General features: G+C 48.4%; 1 protein-coding gene across 5 annotated transcripts; it reads right to left on the minus strand.

Moving 5' to 3' along the window:
• Positions 1–1,956: 1,956 nt before the first annotated feature.
• On the minus strand, positions 1,957–27,765 carry AGPAT1 (1-acylglycerol-3-phosphate O-acyltransferase 1). 5 transcript variants are annotated; one of them, XM_073641881.1, is made up of 9 exons: positions 27,365–27,765; positions 26,950–27,003; positions 17,362–17,435; positions 11,362–11,551; positions 11,060–11,193; positions 10,657–10,832; positions 10,153–10,248; positions 9,948–10,020; positions 1,957–2,827 (listed from the first exon to the last, which is right to left on the minus strand). In XM_073641881.1, exons 3-9 carry the CDS (start codon positions 17,411–17,413, stop codon positions 2,670–2,672), a joined length of 879 nt encoding a protein of 292 aa, XP_073497982.1. In that variant the 5' UTR covers positions 17,414–17,435; positions 26,950–27,003; positions 27,365–27,765; the 3' UTR covers positions 1,957–2,669. The 5 variants fall into 5 exon arrangements, with proteins under 5 accessions (XP_073497982.1, XP_073497983.1, XP_073497984.1 ...); XM_073641882.1 differs by lacking the exon at positions 27,365–27,765 and adding an exon at positions 27,214–27,296; XM_073641883.1 differs by lacking the exons at positions 26,950–27,003; positions 27,365–27,765 and adding an exon at positions 17,761–17,779.
• Positions 27,766–27,825: the final 60 nt, after the last annotated feature.

Raw genomic sequence — 27,825 nt, forward strand, 5'->3', positions numbered from 1 at the left:
GGAATCAGGTACTGCTTCACTGAATAAGCGGCCCATAGAAAGGCACCATAGGATTATACTTATTTACATCCATGTACGGCCTGGGGGCTAAGAGCGCAGGCCCCGGGGGGCTAAGAGCGCAGGCCCCGGGGGGCTAAGAGCGCAGGCCCCGGGGGGCTAAGAGCGCAGGCCAGCAGTGCAAGTGAAGTGACCTATACATCAAAATTACAAGAATGTGGCCTCAGCCCCCTGGAAACCCCCACAACTATTATGTCCTGCTCAGTGGAATTACTTAGGGGGCATACACTAAGGAGGATCAAAACAAGGGGCATAAAGGAGGGCACTTGGAAAGTATATTGTGCATCTAGATCTATTGGGAGTATAATTGAGGGTAATATGGGTGCTGTACAGTAATATTTTTCACTGCTGAGCGTAAGCCTGCTGTATATTATTCCGAAAAAAAAATAAAAGGGATCGTCCACATTGGGCAACAGTTGTTTTTTTACCGTAAATACTTGTATTTGGGTCTAAAACTCACATTTGTAATTGGGCTTCATTTGAAATTTTGCACCATTTATCTTCTATAGACTGTTGCACCGTCTTTTGCTGGCTGCAGAACAAGCTAGAGAGGACCTGTCACCATCTCAAAAACATCGAGTTCAATCTCTGAGCTCCCCTGATTCTGCCGCTTTTTTCCGTTTTGAGTTGTGTCGCTCCACTCTAGAGATATTCATATTTTTGTCTTCTGGAGCGCAGCATGTGAAATCTCTGCTTGCAGCCAAGTGGGCGTTTCTCCAGAGTCTTCTCTGGGGCAGCAATATCACTCCTCCCTCCCAGACTCCACCAATCACACCTAGAGCTGGACTGACTGCTAAGTCAGCTGACAGCATCTGGCAGGGAGAGGTGTCAGTGCACATCCCAGAGAAGAGTCGGGGAGAAACGCCCAGTTGCACTACAGAGATTTCACATGCTGCGCTCCAGAAGACAAATGTGAATATCTCTGCAAAGGAGCGATGCAAGGAAAAATGGAAAAAAACATCAGTCATGAGAGCTCAGGGATAATTACAAAGTATTTAACGAAGATTTTATGAGCAAGTGACAAGTCCTCTTTAACCGAGAAACCGCCAGCTCATTCTAATGGTCTGATGAGAGTTTTTAACGCTCTTCTCTGTAATTTAGCTCCTCTCAGACCACATCAAAGTTAAAAGCGCAGGAAACAAAGAGCCTGTAAAATAAGAATGGTGCAAATTTTTTAATGAAACCTAATAGCAGAAATGATTTTTGGTCCTAAATACATGTACTTAAATAGGAAAAGAAAAAATATCCCCCAACCCCTTTAACAATAGCCATGATGGACCACCCAGGTGGCAGCAATGTGTCTCATCCTGAGAGTTAGCAGCACGCCAGCAGACTTCCCATATAGAGGATAGAGATGGCCGTACGTCTTCATACTTCTTCTCAGGACATAAATTATTCACGTCATCGTCTACCAGGTAATGAAAAATCCAGAGAAAGAACGAACAGACGCACCGGTGACCCAGAAAAATTTGTGCAATGCTAATTCACATATACAGGACAGGAGATTAATATGCCCCTCCCGCCCGCGCAACATCCCACCCCACGTCATACCCACAAGACATCCTCTTCCCACTAATCGATAGCTATGAACACATTGGCACGTGTAACTCTTCCACGCCTCGCACTAGTACATGAAAAAGTACGTGGAAACGGGAGGCAGATATGAGGACGAAGAAGGTGTCAGGCCGCGGAGTAACAAAACATGGATATTCTCAGGCCACAAGACAGGAATCCGGGGAGAGTCTGAAAGTTGCGGGTCGGTGGTTGCGGAGTGATGGGAGCGTGGGAAGAGGCAATAGGGGGAAGGGCGAGAGGCCACAGTTTTGGGCAGATCAGTTCCATGGTTCCTGCCCCCATTCCAAGTCCGTAAAGAGATGGAGGGCTGAAGAGGGCAATGCCGGGCATCCTTCACCCTATATAACTGGCCGACCCCATTCCTGGCTGAACAGAGAGCGAGAGGGAAGACGGTGAGGACTGCGGACAGTCAACGAGGAGAGAGGAGAGCGCAGTACCGGCCGGACATTAATAAATATAATTACACAGTTAAGGCACCCCCTCCGAAATCTCACCCGCGGCTCTACGTACTGACAACCCGCCTCCTTCCCGCTAATGGAATGTCGTCCGATCCTCGTTCCTAACCGGCCACGTCCTTCATTTAACCCTGCGGTATCTGGATGACCACATTCTTCATCCCTGCATCTCTCTTCGACCCCCTAATAACTGTATGACCCCCTAACCCTCCCCTTCTGACAGTCCCTATATTTCACTCTCTAGGTAAACATGGAGGTCCTCCGGCTGACAACGTCGTCATCGCCTTTCGGGTGACATTCTACGTCCTTGTCGGTTTGGAGGGAATGTTTATCTTCTCTTGGTTACCCCAAAAAAAAAAATAATGTTCTACAGTCCTATACAAGTTTCCACTCTCCTCCCGGCTCTTCACGTCGGTGGAGTCTCATCTATGGTCTTTGTTACGTGGTTCAATGGGATCCTTGAATGGCGATTTTGCTCTCTCCTCTCTCTCGGCATTGTACCTCTTTTGGATGGATCCTGAATGGGGGATGGGGAGGTGGTACCCAGGCCAAGGAGGACAATGGAGGGCGATGGAAGGGGGATCAATGTCCACCCCCAGGCTCCTTTCCTGGGCGTTCATTTGAAATGTGAGTTAATGTCTCAAGCATCAACCCTCGGACTTTATCGGCGAGGTCGGGGACGTCGTCAGCACACAGCCCCCTGGTGGGCACCCCCGGGAGGATCTGCACTGTACACTTTCCTGAAAGAGATAAAGGGGGAGCACGTTACTCAAAAAAAAAAAAAAAAAAAAAGGCAAGGAGGAAAAATTATATTACAGTATTATGGACCAACATTTGGGAAGAACTCCCTAATCACTGCTTTCAGATTTCTCCTTCAGTCTCGTCACGGCCCCCCCCAATGTACTACCTCCGGCCCCTTTCCCCACCAATGCACAACCTCCGGCCTTTTGGTGTGTGACATCTGGACCCATTGCCCCCCGGTGTATAACATCCAGCACCTCTTTCCCGGTATGTAACATCCAGCCCCCAGTGTATAACTTCCGGCCCCCCGCCATGCCATCTGCCTTTACTAACATATGACAGAGCAGCCGGTGGTGCGGAGCTCACTGATACCAGCGCGGTCCTGTAATAGGAGACACCGGGGTACAAAAGTCCATCCATGACATTTCTTCCTCCTGAATCTTCCCCATCACCTGTGAGTGATATTACTGAGAAGTGCAAGGAACCGCAGCAACTCAGCCACAAAGTGGAGACCCCGTAATGTTACAGAGCGGGGGGCAGAGTGCTGAACAGCAGAGAACAGAGAAGTGACCACCGCTCTGCAGATCCCATACCTTCTCTGATACTAACATCAACACAAACACTGCCTCCCCGCCGGGAGCTTCATGGCCGAGCAGCTGCGTGCAGCCGTACATCACCAAGCACAATACCGAGCGTCGGATGGAGTGGTGTAAAGCCGCCACCACTGGACTCTGGAGGAGACGTGTCCTGTGCAGTGATGGATCATTCTCTATCTGCGATTGATGGAGGAGTCTGGGTTTAGTGACACAAGGAGAACGTTACCCCCTGACTGCATTGTGCCCTTTGTACTGGTGGTGGAAGAGTACAACGCTATGGGCTGTTAACAGGGGGCGGCCGCAGACCCTCAGCTCCAGTGATCAGAAATCTTAATCTTCAGCACAAGACGTTGTGGACAATTGTAGCTTCAGCTTTGTGGGAACAGTTTGGGGTTCGCCCTTCTCCCCATGACTGTCCAGTGCACAAGCTCCATACAGACATGGAGGAGAACATGAGCGGCCTGTATTCTTCCACCTTCCTGTATGCAGATATAGGAGGACTCGGACTGGCAGTGATTACAGATTTTGAGCCCTTACCTGCGTTCAGCGTTTCCTCTCTATTCTGCCCTTGATAGATCCACTATATAATGAGGGGTCACTGTCACAAGTCAGGCTGCATCCCCCCGGACCACCATGATTTTCCCCCCTGACCTCGATGGGGCTGTCATGCATTTGGTGGTGAGATGTTCTGGGATATCACGTGGTTGTCAGACATCATTAATGCTGGATCTGAGCAGCGCTCTTATTATAGCAGCGAGTTCAGCTCTAAACTTAGTTTCGGGAAGTTCGTTCAGTCTTGTGAAACTGATGTGGAAACCGGAGCTGCGCCGTCTCAGCAGACACGCCATGTTATGTTACACCGGGGAGCAGCAGCGCCTGTCGGCCGGACGTTAAGTGCTCGCCTCATTATTTACTGCTTACATTTACCTCCAGCGCCTCCTCGTGCTGCTGGACGGCGCCCTCAGAGGGCCGCGCTGGCACCATACACCCTGAGCTGCCCGGCGTTACTGGGCACGGGTCATGAGAGGAGACACCATGCAAAACATCAACACTAATGGAAACCGTGAAGCAAGCAGTAATGAGCGGCCAGAAGTGCTAGCCCACAGACGTGACGGGAAATGGTTAATGATCGGCTTTTATGGCAGGATATATAGCGCTGTTATCTAGAAAAAGGGTCAGAGGTGTTTAGGTAGTGAGTGCTCGGAGGCCTCGTAGTACGACCCCAACAGGAGTCCACAGGGTGCAGAGCGCAACCCCACTGGACTTTATGAGCACTGGATGGAGAAGATCTAATTATTGCCATGGCTGTTGGTTATGTTCTCCCCTCCATGTCTGTATGGAGCTTGTGCACTGCGCACAGTCATAGGGGACAGATAAGGGCCTTCCCACAAAGCTGAAGTTACAATTGTCCACAATGTCTTCTGATGAAGATTAACCACTTCGAGTCACAGCCTGTTTTTGCCTTCGTGACCAGGCCAATTTTTTCAATTCTGACCACTGTCACTTTATGAGGTAATTACTCTGGAACGCTTCAACGGATCCCCCTGATTCTGAGACTGTTTTTTTGTGACATATTGTACTTCATGATAGTGGTAAAATTTCTTCGATATCACTTGCGTTTGATTGTGAAAAAAATCGGAAATTTGGCAAAAATTTTGAAAATTTTGCAATTTTCAAACTTTGAATTTTCATGCCCTTTAATCAGAGAGATATGTCACACAAAATAGTTAATAAATAACATTGCCCACATGTCTACTTCACATCAGCACAATTTTGGAACCAAAATTTTTTTTTGTTAGGAAGCTATAAGGGTTAAAAGTTGACCAGCGATTTCTCATTTTTCCAACAAAATTTACAAAAACATTTTTTTTTTAGGGACCACATCTTATTTGAAGTGACTTTGAGGAGCCTTTATGACAGAAAATACCCAAAAGTGATACCATTCTAAAAACTGCACCCCTCAAGGTGCTCAAAACCACATTCAAGAAGTTTATTAACCCTTCAGGTGCTTCACAGGAATTTTTGGAATGTGGAAGAAAACAATGAACATTTAACTTTTTTTCACAAAACTGCTACTTTAACCTCAAATTTTTAATTTTCACAAGGGCAGCCAGAAAAAATGGACCCCAAAATGTGTTGTGTAATTGCTCCTGAGCACGCTGATACCCCATATGTGGTGCAAAGCCACTGTTTGGGCGCACGGCATGGCTTGGAAGGTAAGGAGCGCCATTTGACTTTTGGAATGGAAATTTGACTGGAATGGATAGCGGACGCCATGTTGCATTTGGAGAGCCCCTGAGGTGCCTAAACAGAGGAAACCCCCAACAAGTGACCCCATTTTGGAAACTAGACCCCTCAAGGAACTTATCTAGATGTGTGGTGAGCACCTTGAACCCCCAGGGGCTTCACAGAATTTTATAATGTTGAAGTGTGAAAATAAAAAAAACACATTTTTAAACACAAAACTGCTACTTTAGCCTCAAATTTTTAATTTTCACAAGGGCAGCCAGAAAAAATGGACCCCAAAATGTGTTGTGCAATTTCTCCTGAGCACGCTGATACCCCATATGTGGTGCAAAGCCACTGTTTGGGCGCACGGCATGGCTTGGAAGGTAAGGAGCGCCATTTGACTTTTGGAATGGAAATTTGACTGGAATGGATAGCGGACGCCATGTTGCATTTGGAGAGCCCCTGAGGTGCCTAAACAGAGGAAACCCCCAACAAGTGACCGAATTTTACAATCTACTCCTCTGTATAAATTAATCTAGTGGTGGGAAAATAAGTAGATAGGTAAATGGTCACTAAACCCATAGATGAATTCCCACAGAGGTGTCATTTCTATAATAGGGTCACTTCAGGGGGGATTATGCTGTTCTGGCACTTTTCAGAGTACCAGAGCTAAAGAATCCCCCCTGAAGTGACCCCATTTTGGAAATGAAACCCCTCTGGGAATTCATCTATGGGTTTAGTGACCATTTTAACTCAATGGATGATTTCCAGAAACAAGCACGCAATGGAAGGTTTAGATTCTGGAGAACCCCCCCTGGAAATTAAGTGAGCTCTACTCGAATGTGTCATTCACTAAATGAACCAAATGTTTGAATGACAAATTGGGATACATTTTTACAGTTTAAAAACGTGGTTCTGTGTGGAAGATTTTAAAGCAGTCAGTGACGCATAAGGCTGGCAATGATGGGCATTGTGGGCAATAGTAGCGGGTATCACGCCTCATTCCTCTCTTAGTACATACACGACATCTTTTCTGGGGGTTCCTTCTTGTTTCCGTTGCTGGAATAAGTGCAATAAAATGTCGCTCAGTGAGTCTTTTCACATCCTCAGATTCTAATGGATGAGCGGGGCTAACACTTTGAAAGACAAGATTTTCAATTACCTTTTCTTGATAATCAAGAAAAGGATCTGAATTTCCTGCTTCTTTGTACAACACAAAAGAATTGTATGTGGCCACCTGAAACAAAGAAATAACCAACTTTTTATACCAGGTATAGGACTTTCTTGATACCTGGTATGGCTGTAGAACCTGGTCTGCAAGGTCCACACCCCCCATGTGTTTGTTGTAGTCAATGACTGACACAGGTTTTTGCTTCGGAGTGGTGGATCCTAGTTCTACAGTGGCCCTTGTGGCATCTGTGTGGATCGAGCTGAGGACAAAAATATCCCTCTTATCCCTATATTTCAGGGCAAGCAGCTCTCCGTTGCGTACAGCCCCTGACTGCCCCTTTTGAAACTTTTGGTTGACCAATGGTTGTGGAAACCCCTGACGGTTTTTACAGATGGTCCCACAAGCCCCGATGTTGTGTTCAACCAGACTTTTAAATAGGGGTATGCTGGTGTAATAATTGTCCACATATAGATTGGAGCCTTTTTGAAAAAATGGACTTATCAGCTCCCAAACAATTTTTCCAGATGTCCCCAGATAAGTAGGGCATCCTGGTGGGTTTAGTTGGCTATCTTTCCCCTCATATATGCAGAAAGCGGATGTGTATCCGGTTGAACTTTCGCACATTTTATAGATCTTTATTCCAAACCTTGCCCTTTTAGATGGGATAAATTGCTTGAGGTGCAGTCTTCCTTTGAATTTTACAAGGGACTCATCTATAGAAATATCTTGTGTTGGGGTGTAGAGGCTTAAGAATTTTTCTGACAAATTTTCAATGATGGGTCTAATTTTATATAACCTGTCATGTTCTGGGGCATTTCGGGGCAGGCATTGACTATTGTCGTTAAAATGCCAAAACCGCATGAGCATTTCATAACGGGTCCTAGGCAGAATGACTGAAAACATAGGGGTGGCTTGAACAGGGTGGTTGGACCAGTAGGATCGAATGCTCAGTTTTTTAACAAGCCCCATGGCAAATGTAAGTCCTAAAAATTTTTTTATTTCCGGGACATTAGTTGGTGTCCATAAATTTGCCCTAGCATAGTAAGAACGGGGATTCTGGCTTATGAATTGGGACGCGTATAAATTTGTTTGCACGACAATATGCTCTAGCAAGCGGTCTGTAAAAGACAAATTAAAAAAATGAATTGGTCCAAAATCTTCCACCTGCACATTTATACCAGGAGTGGCGTTGAAATCAGGGCTGAATGGAGCAGCCGAATCCGAAGCCTCCCATCTGGGAAATGCTAGATCATGTGGCAACGCCCCTTGTACACTGGCGTGCGCCAATTCACTAGTAGCAGGGACAGCGCTTGTACTGGGCAGCGTTCCCTGATTTGGAGACGTTTCTCCAGTAGCGCTATTTGCACCTATTGCTGTACTGGTCCTTGGGCTTGAGGATGGAACAGAATCACTGCTCATTTCTGAGCTCTCAGTGTCGCCGCTACTAAAACCCTCAAAATCCACATCTCCATCTGAGATTGCGCTGTCATCAGTGTCAGAACACAGCAGGGCATACACCTCCTCTGCGGTATAAGTCTGACGGGCCATTTTATTTTTATATTTTTTGACCGGACTGGACTGACCGGACCGGACTGACCGGACTGGACTGACCGGACCGGACTGACCGGACCGGACTGACCGGACCGGACTGACCGGACCGGACTGACCGATCTGACCGGACTGATCTGACCGGACTGACTGACTGACTGACTGATCTGACCGGACTGACTGACTGACTGATCTGACAGGACTGACTGACTGATCTGACAGGACTGACTGACTGACTGATCTGACAGGACTGACTGACTGACTGACTGATCTGACAGGACTGACTGACTGACTGATCTGACAGGACTGACTGATCTGACAGGACTGACTGACTGATCTGACAGGACTGACTGACTGATCTGACAGGACTGACTGACTGATCTGACAGGACTGACTGACTGATCTGACAGGACTGACTGACTGATCTGACAGGACTGACTGACTGATCTGACAGGACTGACTGACTGATCTGACAGGACTGACTGGACTGACTGACCTGACAGGACTGACTGATCTGACAGGACTGACAGGACTGACTGACTGACTGATCTGACAGGACTGACTGACTGACTGATCTGACAGGACTGACTGACTGATCTGACAGGACTGACTGACTGATCTGACAGGACTGACTGACTGATCTGACAGGACTGACTGACTGATCTGACAGGACTGACTGACTGACTGATCTGACAGGACTGACTGACTGACTGATCTGACAGGACTGACTGACTGACTGATCTGACAGGACTGACTGATCTGACAGACTCACTAACCCTAACTCTTACTTTCTTTTTTATTTTTTATTTTTTTACTTTCACAGTGGCAAGGCTGACAGCTCTTGTCACACTGTTTCTCCTCTGCTCTCTCACTGAGATCGGAGGAGAAACTGCATTTATCAGGCAGATCGCCCGGGAAAGTTTGTTGCTAAAACAAACTTCCCTGGTGATCTCTCTGATTGGCTGGTGTGACGCTGACATCATCAAGACCTGAGCCAATCAGGTCTCGATGTCAGAGGTCACAGCACCGGGATCCCCGCCGCTGACAGGTATGTGGGGGGTCCCGATCGCCGACCACCGGCTGTCCCTATCTTTTAAATGCCGCGATCGCTATGGATCGCGGCATCTAGAAGATAGGAACAGGTTAACATCATGAGGACCTGATCCAATCAGGTCCCCATGATGCCACATGTCAGAGCTATCGCTCTGAACCGGTACCGCAGCGCTAGCAGGACCCTGGGGGTCCTGAGCGCTGCGGGACCACCCACCGTTTTTAAACGTCGGCGCTGCACAGAGCCCAGGCAGCGCCGACGTTTATGTACAGTGGGCGGTCCTGAACCGGTTAAGATTTCCCTTCACCGGAACTAAGGGCCCAATGCCGACCCCTGATGACAAGCCCATAGCAATATCCTCCTCCACCATCTGTGCAGCGGGCACAATGCAGTCTTTTAAACTTCCTCCTAACATCTCCAGGACGAACGTGTTGTCTATGGCCACGGCACTCACAGGGCGTCAGTATGGCGACAGATTTATACAAACCAATACCTTTGGGGATCGACTGATTCTGTGATCTCACCTGTAGTGAACTTTTTGTCTTTCTTGCTGTAGAAATCCTTATAGGAAGACATGATGACTGGAATTACGGGGACCTAAAAAAGATAAATAAGTAAAAATAGAAAGCAACGTGATGCCGCCCGCTTGATGCCATTGCAGCAGATACAGCGGCCAGGTAAGTAGACGGTTACAGCCCACTCCTCCATAGATTGGGGGGGGAATCTTACCTGCGCTTGCACTGCCAGGTGGAAGGCGCCTCGTTTGAATGGCAGCAGTGACCCGCTGTGATTTCGGGTCCCCTCTGGGAACACCCAGACACGCACCTAGATCAGCACAGAGACAGGTATAGTAACTGACAGATGCCCCATAGCGGTCCTCGATGCCCTGCCATTACTGGACCCTCACATACAGACCTGATGGACCCATGGTGGTCTGAAGAAAAACAGATACCCAGTCTTCTCGCTTCCTCTTCCAGCCAATCATCAGAGACTGACTGGCTGCAGCGTCAATATCGTGACCGAGCTGGACATCGGTGGGGAGCAAATGGCCCAAGTCCAGTAGGCCAGTATCTGTTTTAATTATAAGACCACCCTGGCCCAATTGTCAGATAAAATATATCAGTGGACGTCCTGCTAATAGGTTTAGGTCAGTGCCACTGGCCCTATACTTTGTGCCCCCCCACCTCCGCTCCCTGCATCTGACATTATAGCCCCCATGGTTTCCCATCTCACATCCTCCTTCAGCATGGTCTCCGCCGCCTCCGTCATCACACTGATGGCGTCATCTGTTTTTTTGCGGTTGATGAAGATGACGCCGGCCAGCCAGCACGCCAGCCCGGCAGTGCCAGCATACATCAACTCGCGCTTGGCAATGGGCACACAGCGACCAGGCAGGATCTCCATCATCCCTGGAGAGAGATGGGACACAATAGGTTAACCACGTATAGACTAATACCATCACTGGTAAAGCCCTGGTGTCACAGTGACTCACCGAGGCCCGACTGACCCGGCATTATACATAATGTAACCTGAATGACTGCACCCGAGAGCAAATGTGGGCCCAGAATCACCAAACTCCACAGAATGGACCCGGAGAATTCCCCGACCTCCGGCTCCCGACCTCGACATGTCTTACCTAGCAGATCCAGCGAACTCTGGTGGTTTGACACCACGACGTATGGCTCCTTAATGTTGAAGTTCTCCCAACCACGGACCTCGATCTTGATACCATAGAGGTATTTAATATGCAGAAGCATGAACCGGAGGACCCTGAGACAGGAGATAAGGGGCACTGGTAAGAGTCCAAGGGAAGAACAAGCGAAGGTAGAAGATACACCACAGACGGGAAAAACGAGAGTAAAAGGGAATAACGGCGCAGAGGCCGGTCCTATAACACCGTAGCCTCACATACGAGAGGAGGCGGCCGCCATCACTTACTTCATGTTCTCCACGTTGCGCCCCCTCACTGCACATATAGGAATGGCCAAGATGGCCAGCGTCAGGATCCAGCCGTTGTAAAACGCCATCTTGCAGAAGTACTTGAAGGAGACGCTCCATTCGTACAGGAGCGGGAACGCCACCAGACAGACCACGAGAAGCCACTGCGCCACAGACAGCTCCATCGCTCCTGCAGAGACGGGAAGAGACAGCGACAGATGAGACCGGGAGATATAACGCACGGAAGGAGAGAGACGAGGACAGGAGGGGGTGTATAACGCACAGGAGGAGAGAGAGAGACGAGGACAGGAGGGGGTGTATAACGCACAGGAGGAGAGAGAGAGACGAGGACAGGAGGGGGATATAATGCACAGGAGGAGAGAGAGAGACGAGGACAGGAGGGGGATATAATGCACAGGAGGAGAGAGAGACGAGGACAGGAGGGGGATATAATGCACAGGAGGTGAGAGACGAGGACAGGAGGGGGATATAATGCACAGGAGGAGAGAGAGAGACGAGGACAGGAGGGGGATATAATGCACAGGAGGAGAGAGAGAGACGAGGACAGGAGGGGGATATAATGCACAGGAGGAGAGAGAGAGACGAGGACAGGAGGGGGATATAATGCACAGGAGGAGAGAGAGAGACGAGGACAGGAGGGGGATATAATGCACAGGAGGTGAGAGACGAGGACAGGAGGGGGATATAATGCACAGGAGGTGAGAGACGAGGACAGGAGGGGGTGTATAACGCACAGGAGGAGAGAGAGAGACGAGGACAGGAGGGGGTGTATAACGCACAGGAGGAGAGAGAGAGAGACGAGGACAGGAGGGGGTGTATAACGCACAGGAGGAGAGAGAGAGAGAGACGAGGACAGGAGGGGGTGTATAACGCACAGGAGGAGAGAGAGAGAGAGACGAGGACAGGAGGGGGTGTATAACGCACAGGAGGAGAGAGAGAGAGACGAGGACAGGAGGGGGTGTATAACGCACAGGAGGAGAGAGAGAGAGACGAGGACAGGAGGGGGTGTATAACGCACAGGAGGAGAGAGAGACGAGGACAGGAGGGGGATATAATGCACAGGAGGAGAGAGAGAGAGACGAGGACAGGAGGGGGTGTATAACGCACAGGAGGAGAGAGAGACGAGGACAGGAGGGGGTGTATAACGCACAGGAGGAGAGAGAGAGACGAGGACAGGAGGGGGTGTATAACGCACAGGAGGAGAGAGAGAGAGACGAGGACAGGAGGGGGTGTATAACGCACAGGAGGAGAGAGAGAGACGAGGACAGGAGGGGGATATAATGCACAGGAGGAGAGAGAGAGACGAGGACAGGAGGGGGATATAATGCACAGGAGGAGAGAGAGAGACGAGGAGGACAGGAGGGGGATATAATGCACAGGAGGTGAGAGACGAGGACAGGAGGGGGATATAATGCACAGGAGGAGAGAGAGAGACGAGGACAGGAGGGGGATATAATGCACAGGAGGTGAGAGACGAGGACAGGAGGGGGAAATAATGCACAGGAGGAGAGAGAGACGAGGACAGGAGGGGGATATAATGCACAGGAGGAGAGAGAGACGAGGACAGGGGGGGGGTATAATGCACAGGAGGAGAGAGAGAGACGAGGACAGGAGGGGGATATAATGCACAGGAGGAGAGAGAGACGAGGACAGGAGGGGGATATAATGCACAGGAGGAGAGAGAGACGAGGACAGGGGGGGGGTATAATGCACAGGAGGAGAGAGAGAGACGAGGACAGGGGGGGGTATAATGCACAGGAGGAGAGAGACGAGGACAGGGGGGGGTATAATGCACAGGAGGTGAGAGACGAGGACAGGAGGGGGATATAATGCACAGGAGGAGAGAGAGAGACGAGGACAGGAGGGGGATATAATGCACAGGAGGAGAGAGAGACGAGGACAGGAGGGGGATATAATGCACAGGAGGAGAGAGAGACGAGGACAGGGGGGGGTATAATGCACAGGAGGAGAGAGACGAGGGCAGGGGATATAACGTACGGATTATACAGAGGATGTTGGGACTTATACTTGTCAGGGAGCCCCTGTATGAGCTGAGTGTCAGCAGATAATGGGCAGAGTTCAGCGCGATGTCTTAAGATCGGGAGTTCTGCTCTTTGCTCCGCTTCTCTCCCACCTTTGTACACATTTCTAACACTTAGTTATTTTTCCCCTTTATACACATTTCTTCAGCTTGTAGCCCCTCCAGCTGCTGCAGGACAACTCACATCATGCGTTGACAGCCAGAACCTGTAACCCCTGTAACTGGTCTAATACTACAACTCCCAGCATTGCCTTGACACATGCAAGTTACCTGTGACCCTCCAGCAATAGTAGGACAACAAATCTCAGCATGCCCTGACAGATGAAAGCAACTTGAAGCTGACTGCGGTGACACTACAACCCCCAGAATGCGCTGATGACAGGAGGAAAATGATTTCTAGGAAGGAAAAGTCCAAAACGTCCTCTAGCGTCTGGAACCCATCTTCAGGATTACGACGAGACATTGTGCACCGCTCTGGATATACGGTATATACCGAAAGTAGCACTCTGTAGCGCCATAGCATGCAAACATGAATTGCATTTCTGCTCTGGAAATTAGGAAAAAACAAGAATACTTAGAGCATAAATTGGCCAATCCATGTGAACCCAGCAGCCAGATAAGGCGATTCTCTTTGCTGGGGACCCATCTAATGTGAATCCTCCCCTAGGCTGAAGCCTGCATTTATATGGGGAGGTAGGATCCTGCTGTGATTATAACCACCAGAGGCTGATGGGTGGAGTGCTTTGTATACATAGGCTCTCTGATGAAGTACTCCACCCATCAGCCTCTGGTGGTTATAATCACAGCAGGATCCTACCTCCCCATATAAATGTAGGCTTCAGTCCAGGAGAAGATTCATTTTAGGATAGGGCCCCAGCAAAGAGGATCTGGCTGCTGGATACACATGAATTGGCCAATTTCTGTGCCAAGTATTCTCGTTTTTTCCCCCCATTTTCAAAAGAAGTAATGCAATTCTAATTTGACATATTTCATGTTTGCATACTATAGCATTGCAGAGTGCCACTTTGTTATGTATGGAGATGGCTGCTCTTAGTTTGCACCTGTACACACCTGTTTTCTGTTTGGAAGTGACGGTCAGTCTTTTGTATAGGGCATATACTGGCCTGAGCTCTGTCTACGCCCTGCGGTATACGGATACAGACACCAATCACCTCATTTCCCGGCAGGTCGTACTGTAAAAACCAGATTCTCCTCCCTGTGACTGTAGAAAGCGGAGGTCTCTGTGCTCCATGGAGAAAAATCTACTTACTGTGCAGCCGAGAGTGAATCCATGCACGGTGTGAGCAGCGACCACGCCTGGGCCGCGCTCCGATAAGAGGCCTTATCTCACCATTAAGTAACGAGGCCGCCCGTATCTAACCTGCTCTCTCCTCCCGATGTAAGCGATATTACATCAGGCCTGGTCCATAGCACGGCTGCCCTCCCGCAGCATCACAGCCCCCGTCCGCCTCCCGAGGACCTCTGCCGCCCGAGGACCTCCGTCAATCCCGCTTTTGTGCTGGTGTGTTAGCTCTTTGTCTGATATTTTTCTGCTGCCGCTCTTGGTGCCCCAGACGGCACCGGGTCACGTGAATACCAACTGGGTTCACGCCAACAAGTGCAACTCTGAAAGCCGGACCGTAGGGGCTCTCCGACGCCAAATAGGATCCAAATCATTTCTGAAATTAAATTACTTTTTTTTTTTTTTTAAATCTGAGCTCCGGAGCGATAATATATTGCATCTCCACCAGTCAATCGATATTTAAAAGGGGACCCATCACCACGATTTACTCGTATAAACAGGTCCAAACTTTAGAAAAGTATGCCCCAGAAATGGCATTCTAAAATTTATACCCATTAGTTCTCAATAGGCCGGCAAACCTCTGGAAAATTGGTTTAACAAAAACACTTGTGCCGTATGCAAAGTGGGGAGAAACCCGGCAACCGGACGTATGAGGTTAGGCTGCTGGTGTGTGATGATCAAAACAACCCCGAAAAACCTAAAAAAGGACCTGTAAGGGTATGTGCACACGGTGCGGATTTGGTGCGGTTTTGATGCAGCGTCAAAACCGCAGCGGCCAGATGTTACAGCAGAGTGGATGGGATTTCTAGAAATCCCATGCCCACTATGCGTTTTTGTGCACCTGCGGAAACTGACATGAGGCACGTTTTTCAGATCCGCAGCATGTTTATTTCTGTTGCGGAAACGCATGTGGATTTCCCCCATAGACTTGCATTAGATGAGGAAAATCTGCATGCGTAAAAACCGCATGCGTGTTTTGTGTGCATTTCCGCAGCGGAAACGCACACAAAACCGCTAGATGATGATCAATAAAGTTTGTTTAAAAAAACCTTATACTCTGAAACTCTGCAAATTTCAACATGAAAACCACATCAAAAAAAGCTTGCGGCAAAACCGCATGTAAAAGCCGCAAATAACCTAATTTGCATATTAGGTGCGGAAATGGTGCAGCGTCAAAACCGCAGCAAATCCGCACCGTGTGCACATACCCTAAATCATCCACTCCACATGTCATTGTATACGTCATCCATAGGCCGCTCAGTCGCGCACGTTCGCAGTATAACATTGCACTGGTGCATGCGCAAAGTAAAATTAATTCACCTGCGCAGAACAGGGGAAGCCCAGCGCATACTTCGTTTCTATGCTGTATTGCACAAGATTAAGGGTCTGATCTACGCTATCCTCGTCAATCAAAGGACCCTTGAGCACTACTGACGCCCGCCGTCACCCACACTGATCAGATGTGAGAAGGTCCCAGGCCAGCGGATGGACAAAGAGGCGGAACAACACCGCGCCATACACTGCAGTGCGCGTGGCATTATGGTCTCTGTACACGCTGTACTTCCCAGAAAACCCCTTTAATGTGCCGTCTCAAAGGCAAGAGCTGTCCATATATCCTATTAGGACACATGGAAGTCAGAGAGGTACCTCAGGTGTGAGCCCCCGCCATACTCTGGAGAAAAGACTCATGTGCAAGAACACCCCCCGCTCTGGAGGACAGGACCCATCTATGCATTTTATGGTCGGCCACTTGTTTGTAAACCCGGCATATAATCCTATATTTCCACAGCACCCAAATCCTCGCTCCCATAAGGCGCAACTAGACGTAGTAATGGGAATTTACAATATGCACGCCAGGTAGTATCACTGCGTAAGTAAATGAACCCACCAAGCCTCACCCCCCCCCCCAATCTATAGGGGTCCAGTTAAGGCCTCCATTAAAGGGTTACCTTCAGATCTGGCCTAATGGAGGGCACCTGGAATCACTCTGCCCGTCATTTTCTCTTGTTAAATTAATCCTTCCTGCCAGATCCCGCGGCAGCGGCCATCAGCCGGCAGATCTGAGTGATAACAGCTGCCCGTCTGCCAAGCCATTCTGTAATAAGTGAGTCAGAGGCCGGACGCAGCGAGGGGGCACCGCGAGCTGCAACTAAATCCTTGTAAATCCACTGAGTAAGATATTAACTGGAAACAGACTGAGGAGCTGGGGCCATAATGGTATCTGCAGGGTCTCGAGGACTCATTGGAGGCGCCATCAGAGGATGGGAATCAGAGAGGTCCTGGGCTGATCACTGAGGGTGGACCCGTAGACCGTCTATGAGCTGACCCAGCCTCTCCAAGTGTCGGCCCCTTCATCTCATCGATTAAAGGGCATCAATAATGGGATCCCCACCGATCAAAACTTGACATGTCATATTTTCACAGCCAATATGAACAAGCAAAGCTGCAGTGTAAAGCATGCAGGAAAAAAAATATAGGAGGTCTACTGGTAACGCATTGAAGCTGAGTCACCAATCATTAAAATAAATTATCGGACAAGTTCATTTCTAAACTTTTAGCTCTTTTTGAGTTAAGGATGGGTGCAGTTAGGTGAGACTACACCTACTACTACCCCCACTATTATTCCGGTGCTTACCTGTCACAGCGCTAGCCAATGGAGAAGCAGCTTTGACGACATTTGATGACATCACATGGAGCTTGACAGACTACCTGCGGAGAGCACATGAAGGGTTAAGGCCGGCATGAGAACGAGCAGTCTAATAAGTCTTCTTCATCGAGAATAATGTATATAATGGTAGTAGTAATAATAATAATAATAATAATAATAATAAAAAAATAGAAAAATCACAATACAGTCACATGGAAGCTGTCAGGTAACAGACCACTGGGAAAGGAGTTAAAGCAGATGCTGAGACTTGTAGTTCCCCGGCAGCTAGGTGGGGTCACGTTGCATGAGAACATACATTGTACACAGCGGATGACTGATCACATGAGGTAAAATGATCTATATTGTTATATTTGGGGTCCTGTGTACAGCCTGTCTGGGCGCAGTATGGCGGCTGTCACGGGGCGGACAGCTGAGTCCGTGCTCCTCAGTCGCTGACTGCACAGAACAGGTGGATCCCTACGGGCCTTCTGTCCTCCAGACGGGATCGCGGCATCGTAAACTTCTCGCTTCCCCCTCATCACTGATGGCTTTGTCTCCCCCTCGTTCTCCTCCTCCGCCGCCATCAATGACAGAGGCCTTTTCTCTCCTCACTCCCCCGTCTCCCTCCTGACTGTCGCAGCTGCTGACGTCTCTGCCGGCCCAGATCATTGTCCTATTTACAGGATAAGAAAATCCCAGGCAGCCTCCATCGCTCGGCCTTCACCCCCGTGGTGCTGAGGCCTGCGGCCATGTCCACCCAGCGGGCAGCGAATGCGCACATTACACAGACCACAGGCACAAAACGATGCAATAAAGAAGAGAAGAGGGTTACATGGTACAATATGGGCCTCAAGATCAGGTCTAGGGCCACAGACACCAGATGAGGCACTAAGACTTTGCTACACCGCCGTCCAACTCAGAGATGGGGCCGACAGTGCGCCCTCATGACCGTACACCTTAGACCGGTCGACAGCTATTACTTCCGATCACATGCCTACGTGGTTGAGGAAATAAACGGCTACCAAACACCTGCAGGGGCAAATTATCTCTCGGGCCACAAATAATGGGGCATGCTGAAATCCAACATGCCCAACCCTTCATTGCCCCAACATGTGACATAAGGAAAGAGTCAGAACACCCCCATAAAGATCAGATGGCTGGTCTGCTTCTTCCTACGCGGAGTTTCCAGCTGCCATTCAATCTATACAGCCACCATTTCTCCATCAATCGTTGTTGCATTTCACCTACTCATCATTAAAGAAGAAGCTTCGAGGATCCACCTCTCCAGGTGAGAAAACATAAAAGGTCAGCTGAGCCTTCATGTTTTCACTATGGGAAGAGCTAAGTATCCAGTGTTCAGAAGAGTCATGAGGCCCCCATAAGCATTCGATCATCCTGCAAAAATTTTAATCCAAAGAGTATGGAGGCCAAAGCCAAGTAAAAGACATAGTCTGACCAGGTGACAAAAGCAGCACCCGTGAAACCCGATATGGCCGACAATGGTAGCCTTCAACCAATTACTTCCCATCCTTGAAATTTAGCATTATGCGACACCCTATAAAATGAATTGGTGACTATTTAGGACACAGATTAGGCAGAGTTTGCCACCAGCCACGTTTTCCTTTAGTCATTGATGACCCATTCTGAAGTAAAAGTCACAAAAAGGAAGAGAAAAATGTAAACAATACTGAATCCTGATCACAACAATGTGACTGATGGGACGCGAGCGCCAAGCTCCACAATGACTGACACTCAGCGAATATTCAATTGCGGGACACGGTCCAACAATGGTGGCCACCGATCTAACACCAGGCCGAGACCTCCAAGAGAAAGGTTTTGGAATTGGAACGTCTCAGTCAAAGTTCAATAAAGCGAATAAGTGTGACCAAAGAAATCATCAACCACAAAGAGGTTTCCACGAACAAGGGAGGATCTGCATTACATCCATCGACGGAGGTAAACGTGCTGGAATATTCGCTACGCAGCACGCCCCAGGGCGAGAAACAAGACTCCAACACTCCAAATACCATGAAAAGGGTCTATGATTTCTGTTCAGCTCAGAGTTAAAAAAGTACTGAAGACATTCATTCATTTGATAATGCAAAGTTCAAAGCTGCATTCCGAATTCTGCTGGTTGTTATGGGAAAGAGTCAGCAAACTTGTTGACAGATCCACCCCAAACAGTTTAGTAGACTACATTAGAGTTTATATTTACTATAGCAGATGTATTGTACAGAGCCTGGCGATCTGGTGACCTAGAATGTGAATCACCAGATAAGTAATGTATGTACACAGTGACTGCACCAGCAAAATAGTGAGTGCAGCTCTGGAGTATAATACAGGAGGTAACTCAGGATCAGTAATGTAATGTATGTACACAGTGACTGCACCAGCAGAATAGTGAGTGCTGCTCTGGAGTATAATACAGGATGTATCTCAGGATCAGTACAGGATCAGTAATGTAATGTATGTACACAGTGACTGCACCAGCAGAATAGTGAGTGCAGCTCTGGAGTATAATACAAGAGGTAACTCAGGATCAGTAATGTAATGTATGTACACAGTGACTGCACCAGCAGAATAGTGAGTGCAGCTCTGGGGTAAAATACAGGATGTAACTCCGGATCAGTAATGTAATGTATGTACACAGTGACTGCACCAGCAGAATAGTGAGTGCAGCTCTGGAGTATAATACAGGAGGTAACTCAGGATCAGTAATGTAATGTATGTACACAGTGACTGCACCAGCAGAATAGTGAGTGCTGCTCTGGAGTATAATACAGGATGTATCTCAGGATCAGTACTGTAATGTATGTACACAGTGACTGCACCAGCAGAATAGTGAGTGCAGCTCTGGAGTATAATACAAGAGGTAACTCAGGATCAGTAATGTAATGTATGTACACAGTGACTGCACCAGCAGAATAGTGAGCGCAGCTCTGGGGTAAAATACAGGATGTAACTCCGGATCAGTAATGTAATGTATGTACACAGTGACTGCACCAGCAGAATAGTGAGTGCAGCTCTGGAGTATAATACAGGAGGTAACTCCGGATCAGTAATGTAATGTATGTACACAGTGACTGCACCAGCAGAATAGTGAGTGCTGCTCTGGAGTATAATACAGGATGTATCTCAGTATCAGTACAGGATCAGTAATGTAATGTATGTACACAGTGACTGCACCAGCAGAATAGTGAGTGCAGCTCTGGAGTATAATACTCAGTAGAGGATTTTTGAGGCAATGTATGCACGCCGTTGGCTCCATCTATATACAGACTACAGATGACGCAGTTATTACTCATCCTCACAGGCAGTAGACATGTTTATTCCTCTGTGGTAAACTCTACAGGAAGTCAGTGACGTGTTACAGGGTTTGCTGCTCTGAAGAAACAGGAAGTCCCTGGTGATTGTGACACTCCGGGGGCAGCAGGACCAAAATAAGGAGATGGTGACCAGTGTCAGGACAACACAGAACAATCAGTCTTCAGCGCTACTTAAAGGGGCGCTGGATCTATAGCTTAGATTTATCTCCATGTGCTGGAAGTAGGCTGAGCTATTGCTCCCTGTAATCAGCCAGAATAAGACTGATCCAGGGATTAGGCTGCTGGGAATGAATGTGGTGTGTGAGGTAATTGCAGCGACTCGTCATTATTCCACTGAGCTGTATGACCATGGAAAGTGCCAGGGCGCAGGTCCCTGTGGTAATGCAGTGTAATGGAGGAATCAGGTGTGACTGGTACCTGGCCCCACTGACTGCTGGGAAATATATACCTGATATCTCTATACATATATATGGTGGTGAAAAACTGCTGTAAATGCCTGAGCACCCACAGCAGCCAATCAGAGATCAGTTTTTATTTCAAAACCTGACCTGGAGACTTCAAACAAGGATTCTTATTGGTCGCTATGGGCAACGAGGCCTTGTTCTGTCAAAGACCATACAATCTATTACCATTATATTGGGTGCGTCTATTTTAACATATGGCGCATCTTGTACGAAGCAAAAAGACGTTTCTCCTTTTAGTAAAGTGTTTTTCTAAAGACATATGGCAGCAGTCAATCAGAATGCTCCTTTTGCTCACAAAAGGGCTTCTGATAAATGAGAGCTGAAATCTGATTTGTACTTGTGTGTAGCAACCAAACATGGATAAAACCCGACCAGATGCAGCTCCAGTAAGGGAGAAAGTTTTTAAAAACTCCTATAGAAAGTCAGATATCTCCGAAATAATTCATGACAGCGGGAGCGCGGCGACGTGATTACAATTAGCCATAGGCACAGTGCTTTCTAGGAATCCTCTAAGAAACAATGAAAAGCTTATTTATTTAGGGCTTATTCACACTTATATCGGAAAATAGGGATCAAATACTTCTGAGGGCTAAAATCCAATGCCTAATGCAGCGTCCGAGGTGTGGAGAAGTTCAAAGCCCGCCATAAATAAAAGTCATGTCCCGCCCCGCCACCAGGCGCTGCACCGAGCGCGGGTCTCCCCGCCCCACCACCAGGCGCTGCACCGAGCGCGGGTCTCCCCGCCCCACCACCAGGCGCTGCACCGAGCGCGGGTCTCCCCGCCCCACCACCAGGCGCTGCACCGAGCGCGGGTCTCCCCGCCCCACCACCAGGCGCTGCACCGAGCGCGGGTCTCCCCGCCCCCCCAACACCAGGCGCTGCACCGAGCGCGGGTTTCCCCGCCCCACCACCAGGCGCTGCACCGAGCGCAGGTTTCCCCGCCCCACCATCAGGCGCTGCACCGAGCGCAGGTTTCCCCGCCCCACCATCAAGCGCTGCACCGAGCGCAGGTTTCCCCGCCCCACCATCAGGCGCTGCACCGAGCGCAGGTTTCCCCGCCCCACCATCAGGCGCTGCACCGAGCGCAGGTTTCCCCGCCTCTCCATCAGGCGCAGGTTTCCCCGCCTCTCCATCAGGTGCTGCACCGAGTGCAGGTTTCCCCGCCCCACCATCAGGCGCTGCACCAAGAAAAGATTTCCCCGCCTCTCCATCAGGCACTGCACTGAGTGCAGGTTTCCCCGCCCCACCATCAGGCGCTGCACCGAGCGCAGGTTTCCTTAAAAGGTGTACAGCAAAGAAAAAATTTAGCAAAGGGCTCAGATATTTCCTCTGACTTGAGGCCTCCCAGGTCACGGCTTTACACAGTAAACCCCATTCAGCCAGTAATTGGCTAATATGGGTCCCTCCGGAGGTCAGTGATTGGCTCATCGGCCATTTCTTAGCATTTCCTGTGCGTTGTGACACGACCAGAAAGTAAAGACGGCAGGGACACAGCAAACTTTGGAAAGAGAATGACGACAGAGCAGTTAGCCTATTAGTTTTATTTTTTGGAAACCACTCAGCCTTTTGCCAAAAACTTTTTCCCCTACTTGGCAGCCCCTTAAAGTGTCATAACTGTGTACAGGGGATATCTGATAACAGAGGTGTAGCTGTAAAGGAGCTGCGCACCAGAGTCCCTTCCCTCCCTCACATTTGGTGACTTAGGCTATGTGCCCACGATGCAGAAATGCTCAGGAATTTTTCCTGAGCGTTTCTGCATCTCCCTGGCAGATGCGGATTGTGCATGCGGATTGTGCATGCATTTTACTGCCAGGGACATGCGGATGTGAAGCGTTCTTCACTTGCATTTCCGCATGCGGGTTGACAAGCGCTTTACAAGCGATTTTAGCATCACTTGGAAAGTGCTTGTCAACTTGGTCACACTATAGAAATCCATGAAAACAGCATGGATTTATATACTGTGACCGTAAAAAAATAAAAAAGAAGTCTATACTTACCTTCCGATGGCCCCCGGTGTCTTGTTTCCCTCTGTCCCGGCTGCCAGCAGCGCTACACTGAAGGACCAGCCGACGTCAGCGTCACGTGACCATGACGTCAGCGCAGGTCCTTCAGTACATCACGAATTGTCGGGAAGGGAGGACGAGCGCACCGGGGTCCGTCAGAAGGTAAGTATGTATTTATTTTTTATTTTATTCTTTTTTTTTTACAGTACTATGGTACCCGGGTCTGGAGGAGAGTCTCCTCTCCTCCACACCCGGGTACCATCCGCACATTGAAACGCATGGAATGTGCATCTACATATACAGTGATGCGTAATCCATGTGTTCTAATGCAAGTCAATTGCGGCAAAAACGCAGCGCTTCCGCAAAATAATTGGTAGTGCTGCGTTTTTTTCCGAAATGATAATCCGCAGCGGAAACTTCCGCAGCATGTACACAGCACATGCGGATTATCATTGGGGAACATGGCAGGCCTTCTACCAAGCGTTTTTTAAGCGTTTCTGCCGCTGCGGAAACGCTTAAAAAAAAGCATCGTGGGCACACAGCCTTACACTGGGACCGTGCTTGGGTCTTCACACTAACAGTTATCAGACAAGATGATATAACACAAACATACAAATCCATCATTAGAACAACTACTAGAATCATATTCCAATATCTCATGTGTCTTCTGATATTTGAGGATTACAACCCCCAAGCCTGAGGCTGCACTACTGAGACACTGATAAAAAGCAGCATAAAACGTATCAAGCGCAAAAATGTCAGAGGCCGTGTGTGGATCCACATTGAAATTCTCACATGGAAAGGATGTCGATATTGTTTAATTCTCAATGACAACACTACATGTCACAAGTCAGCAGTGGAGCAGCCTCATGTTTGGATCAGTAACTTCAAATGATCAGATCTCTAAAATTAATTACGCCATGCTCACATACATTACATCAATTATCCTCTAGTGAGTAGTATACTCCAGAGCTGCACTCACTATTCTGCTGGTGCAGTCACTGTGTACATACATTACATTACTGATCCTGAGTTACATCCTGTATTATACTCCAGAGCTGAGCTCACTATTCTGCTGGTGCAGTCACTGTGTACATACATTACATTACTGATCCTGAGTTACATCCTGTATTATACTCCAGAGCTGCACTAACTATTCTGCTGGTGCAGTCACTGTGTACATACATTACATTACTGATCCTGAGTTACATCCTGTATTATACTCCAGAGCTGAGCTCACTATTCTGCTGGTGCAGTCACTGTGTACATACATTACATTACTGATCCTGAGTTACATCCTGTATTATACTCCAGAGCTGCACTAACTATTCTGCTGGTGCAGTCACTGTGTACATACATTACATTACTGATCCTGAGTTACCTCCTGTATTATACTCCAGAGCTGCACTCACTATTCTGCTGGTGCAGTCACTGTGTACATACATTACATTACTGATCCTATACTGATCCGGAGTTACATCCTGTATTATACTCCAGAGCTGCACTCACTATTCTGCTGGTGCAGTCACTGTACATACATTACATTACTGATCCTGGTTACATCCTGTATTACACTCCAGAGCTGCACTAACTATTCTGCTGGTGCAGTCCCTGTGTACATACATTACATTACTGATCCTGTACTGATTCTGAGATACATCCTGTATTATACTCCAGAGCTGCACTCACTATTCTGCTGGTGCAGTCACTGTGTACATACATTACTGATCCTGTACTGATTCTGAGATACATCCTGTATTATACTCCAGAGCTGCACTCACTATTCTGCTGGTGCAGTCACTGTGTACATACATTACATTACTGATCCTGTACTGATTCTGAGATACATCCTGTATTATACTCCAGAGCTGCACTCACTATTCTGCTGGTGCAGTCACTGTGTACATACATTACTGATCCTGTACTGATTCTGAGATACATCCTGTATTATACTCCAGAGCTGCACTCACTATTCTGCTTGTGCAGTCACTGTGTACATACATTACATTACTGATCCTGCACTGATTCTGAGATACACCCTGTATTATACTCCAGAGCTGCACTCACTATTCTGCTGGTGCAGTCACTGTGTACATACATTACATTACTGATCCTGAGTTACATCCTGTATTATACTCCAGAGCTGCACTCACTATTCTGCTGGTGCAGTCACTGTGTACATACATTACATTACTGATCCTGAGTTACATCCTGTATTATACTCCAGAGCTGCACTCACTATTCAGCTGGTGCAGTCACTGTGTACATACATTACATTTCTGATCCTGAGTTACATCCAGTATTATACTCCAGAGCTGCTCTCACTATTCTGCTGGTGCAGTCACTGTATACATACATTACTGATCCTGTACTGATCCTGGAGTTACATCCTGTATTATACTCCAGAGCTGCACTCACTATTCTGCTGGTGCAGTCACTGTGTACATACATTACATTACTGATCCTGTACTGATCCTGTATTATACTCCAGAGCTGCACTCACTATTCTGCTGGTGCAGTCACTGTGTACATACATTACATTACTGATCCTGAGTTACATCCTGTATTATACTCCAGAGCTGCACTCACTATTCTGCTGTTGCAGTCACTGTGTACATACATTACATTACTGATCCTGAGTTACATCCTGTATTATACCCCAGAGCTGCACTCACTATTCTACTGGTGCAGTCACTGTGTGCATACATTACATTACTGATCCTGAGTTACATCCTGTATTATACTCCAGAGCTGCACTCACTATTCTGCTGGTGCAGTCACTGTGTACATACATTACAGTACATATACCAAGTTACATCCAGTATTATACTCCAGAGCAGCACTCACTTTTCACAGGGAGTTTTTTTCAGATATATAATTCAGGAAATGCTCTATTTTGGGAGTTTCTCTTTTCCTGAAGGGCTCTGAACAGCTTTTTGTGCAGCCTTTTGATTGGCCAGTCCCTAGGTTGGAGCAGGTTCCATCAGACTCCACTTCACAGATGTGACCGCGCTGTATATTTTTTTTCCCACAGGCTTTTTCTTTCAAAAGCTGCAAGTGGTAAAAACAGTCTCAAGGCTCTGCATGTGAGCACAATATGGATTTCCTATAGAAATTAAAGAAGTTTTCCAGGAATGTTTGCAGAGGATTATGAAGCAGATCTGCTCCCAATAACTCTGTGTGTGTACACCACCGTACAGCGACACTCCCTAGGGGGTATTATTACCCTGAACCTAGATCCATTCCCCCTCTGCTGCCCCCACTAGTGCCGGATTATTGGATGCATATTTAAAATATAAATTCCAGACTATCAGACCACCCGGACCACTACATACCGTACGGAAGGGATTATGTTGTGCGTTTCCAATGACTATAAGAAGTTGTGATGCCTCTAGCTTCATAGTTACAAGATCGGACCCCCGTCCCCCCAGTACACAACCCCATCCATATTACGAGCTATGAGGCTCATTTTCGGGCCGGCCGGTGTTAACAGGCGGACACACGACAACATTTTTTTGGAATTTTTCCTGACACACAAGCTGCAAAAACCGACACATCCACGAGACTATGACAATCCCTACGGTACAACGACCTGTATAACACACCGAGAGCCCACATGTGCAGCCTCACACCATAAGGCAGCGTGTCTGGAATCAGCTGAGAAGTGACTACAACTCCCACCACAAAGCTGAGAGTTGTAGTGCCACAGGTGGCATTGCTCAGGCTATAGGTTTAGTTCCCCTCCCCCCAAACGAGTGATATGTCGTATCCGCCATGACTGACCTGTACAGAGGGTCCCTGGCGGGCTCCGGGCTTCCTGTTGTGCTTCAGCCAACCCTGGGGTGAAAGCAGAGAGAGGATTGGAGCCCCTCGCATATGGTACCCCCATCAGCTCCAGCCCTGCCACTATGGGGCACTCACTGTAGCTATTCCCTGCCCACCCCAAACTTTTTACACTGCCCCCCCCCAAATCCGTACCCATTATGGTTCCCCCCATAAGTTTACAGCTGCACTCCTTGGCCAGCCTATCCTGCCCCCTCCCATTACCTCCTGTACCAATGCCAGCAGGGTGCAATCTTCTCTCTCTGCACAATCAGGTACCATCTGCTCCACCTCTTCTCTTTCACTGCCACCCCCCCCAGATGCTGATGTAACGGTCCACTCCTACTATAAAAGTAACAAAACGGCCAGTACTAACTGCCTGCAGGGGATGTCGAGAGCCAGGGTGCACCCCAAGAATGGAAATCTGGGGGAAGATGAGGCCAAATCCAACAGCTGCTGCAAGAAAGAGGCAGGAAAAGGGGGAGATGGAGGCAAGAGAAGAGGGGAGAAGAGCCAGAAGTAATATGGAGGGGGTGAGGGCACACAGAAGGAAACAAACAGGGAAATGAGAGGGGACACAGCGTATCAATGGCCGAGCAGAGACAGATGACAGGAGAGGGAGACAGCAGGGAAAGAGGAGGGGGCGGGGAGGGCACAGGACGGCGGCAGATCGGGGGCAGGAGGCCGCGGAGGAGGAGGACGGAGCCCGGTGCCCACTGCTGTCTGTCTGCAGATGGAGACTCACTGAGAGAGGGAGGAGCCGGCCCAGGGCATTGTGGGTAGTGTAGTCCTCATCCCCGCACAGGATTATGGGAGCTCCATCCCTGATGTCTGATG

This window comes from Phyllobates terribilis, unplaced genomic scaffold (genome assembly GCF_046119375.1).
Source record: "Phyllobates terribilis strain yellow unplaced genomic scaffold, ASM4611937v1 Scaffold_7__3_contigs__length_470593459, whole genome shotgun sequence".
Taxonomy (NCBI): Eukaryota; Metazoa; Chordata; class Amphibia; order Anura; family Dendrobatidae; genus Phyllobates; species Phyllobates terribilis.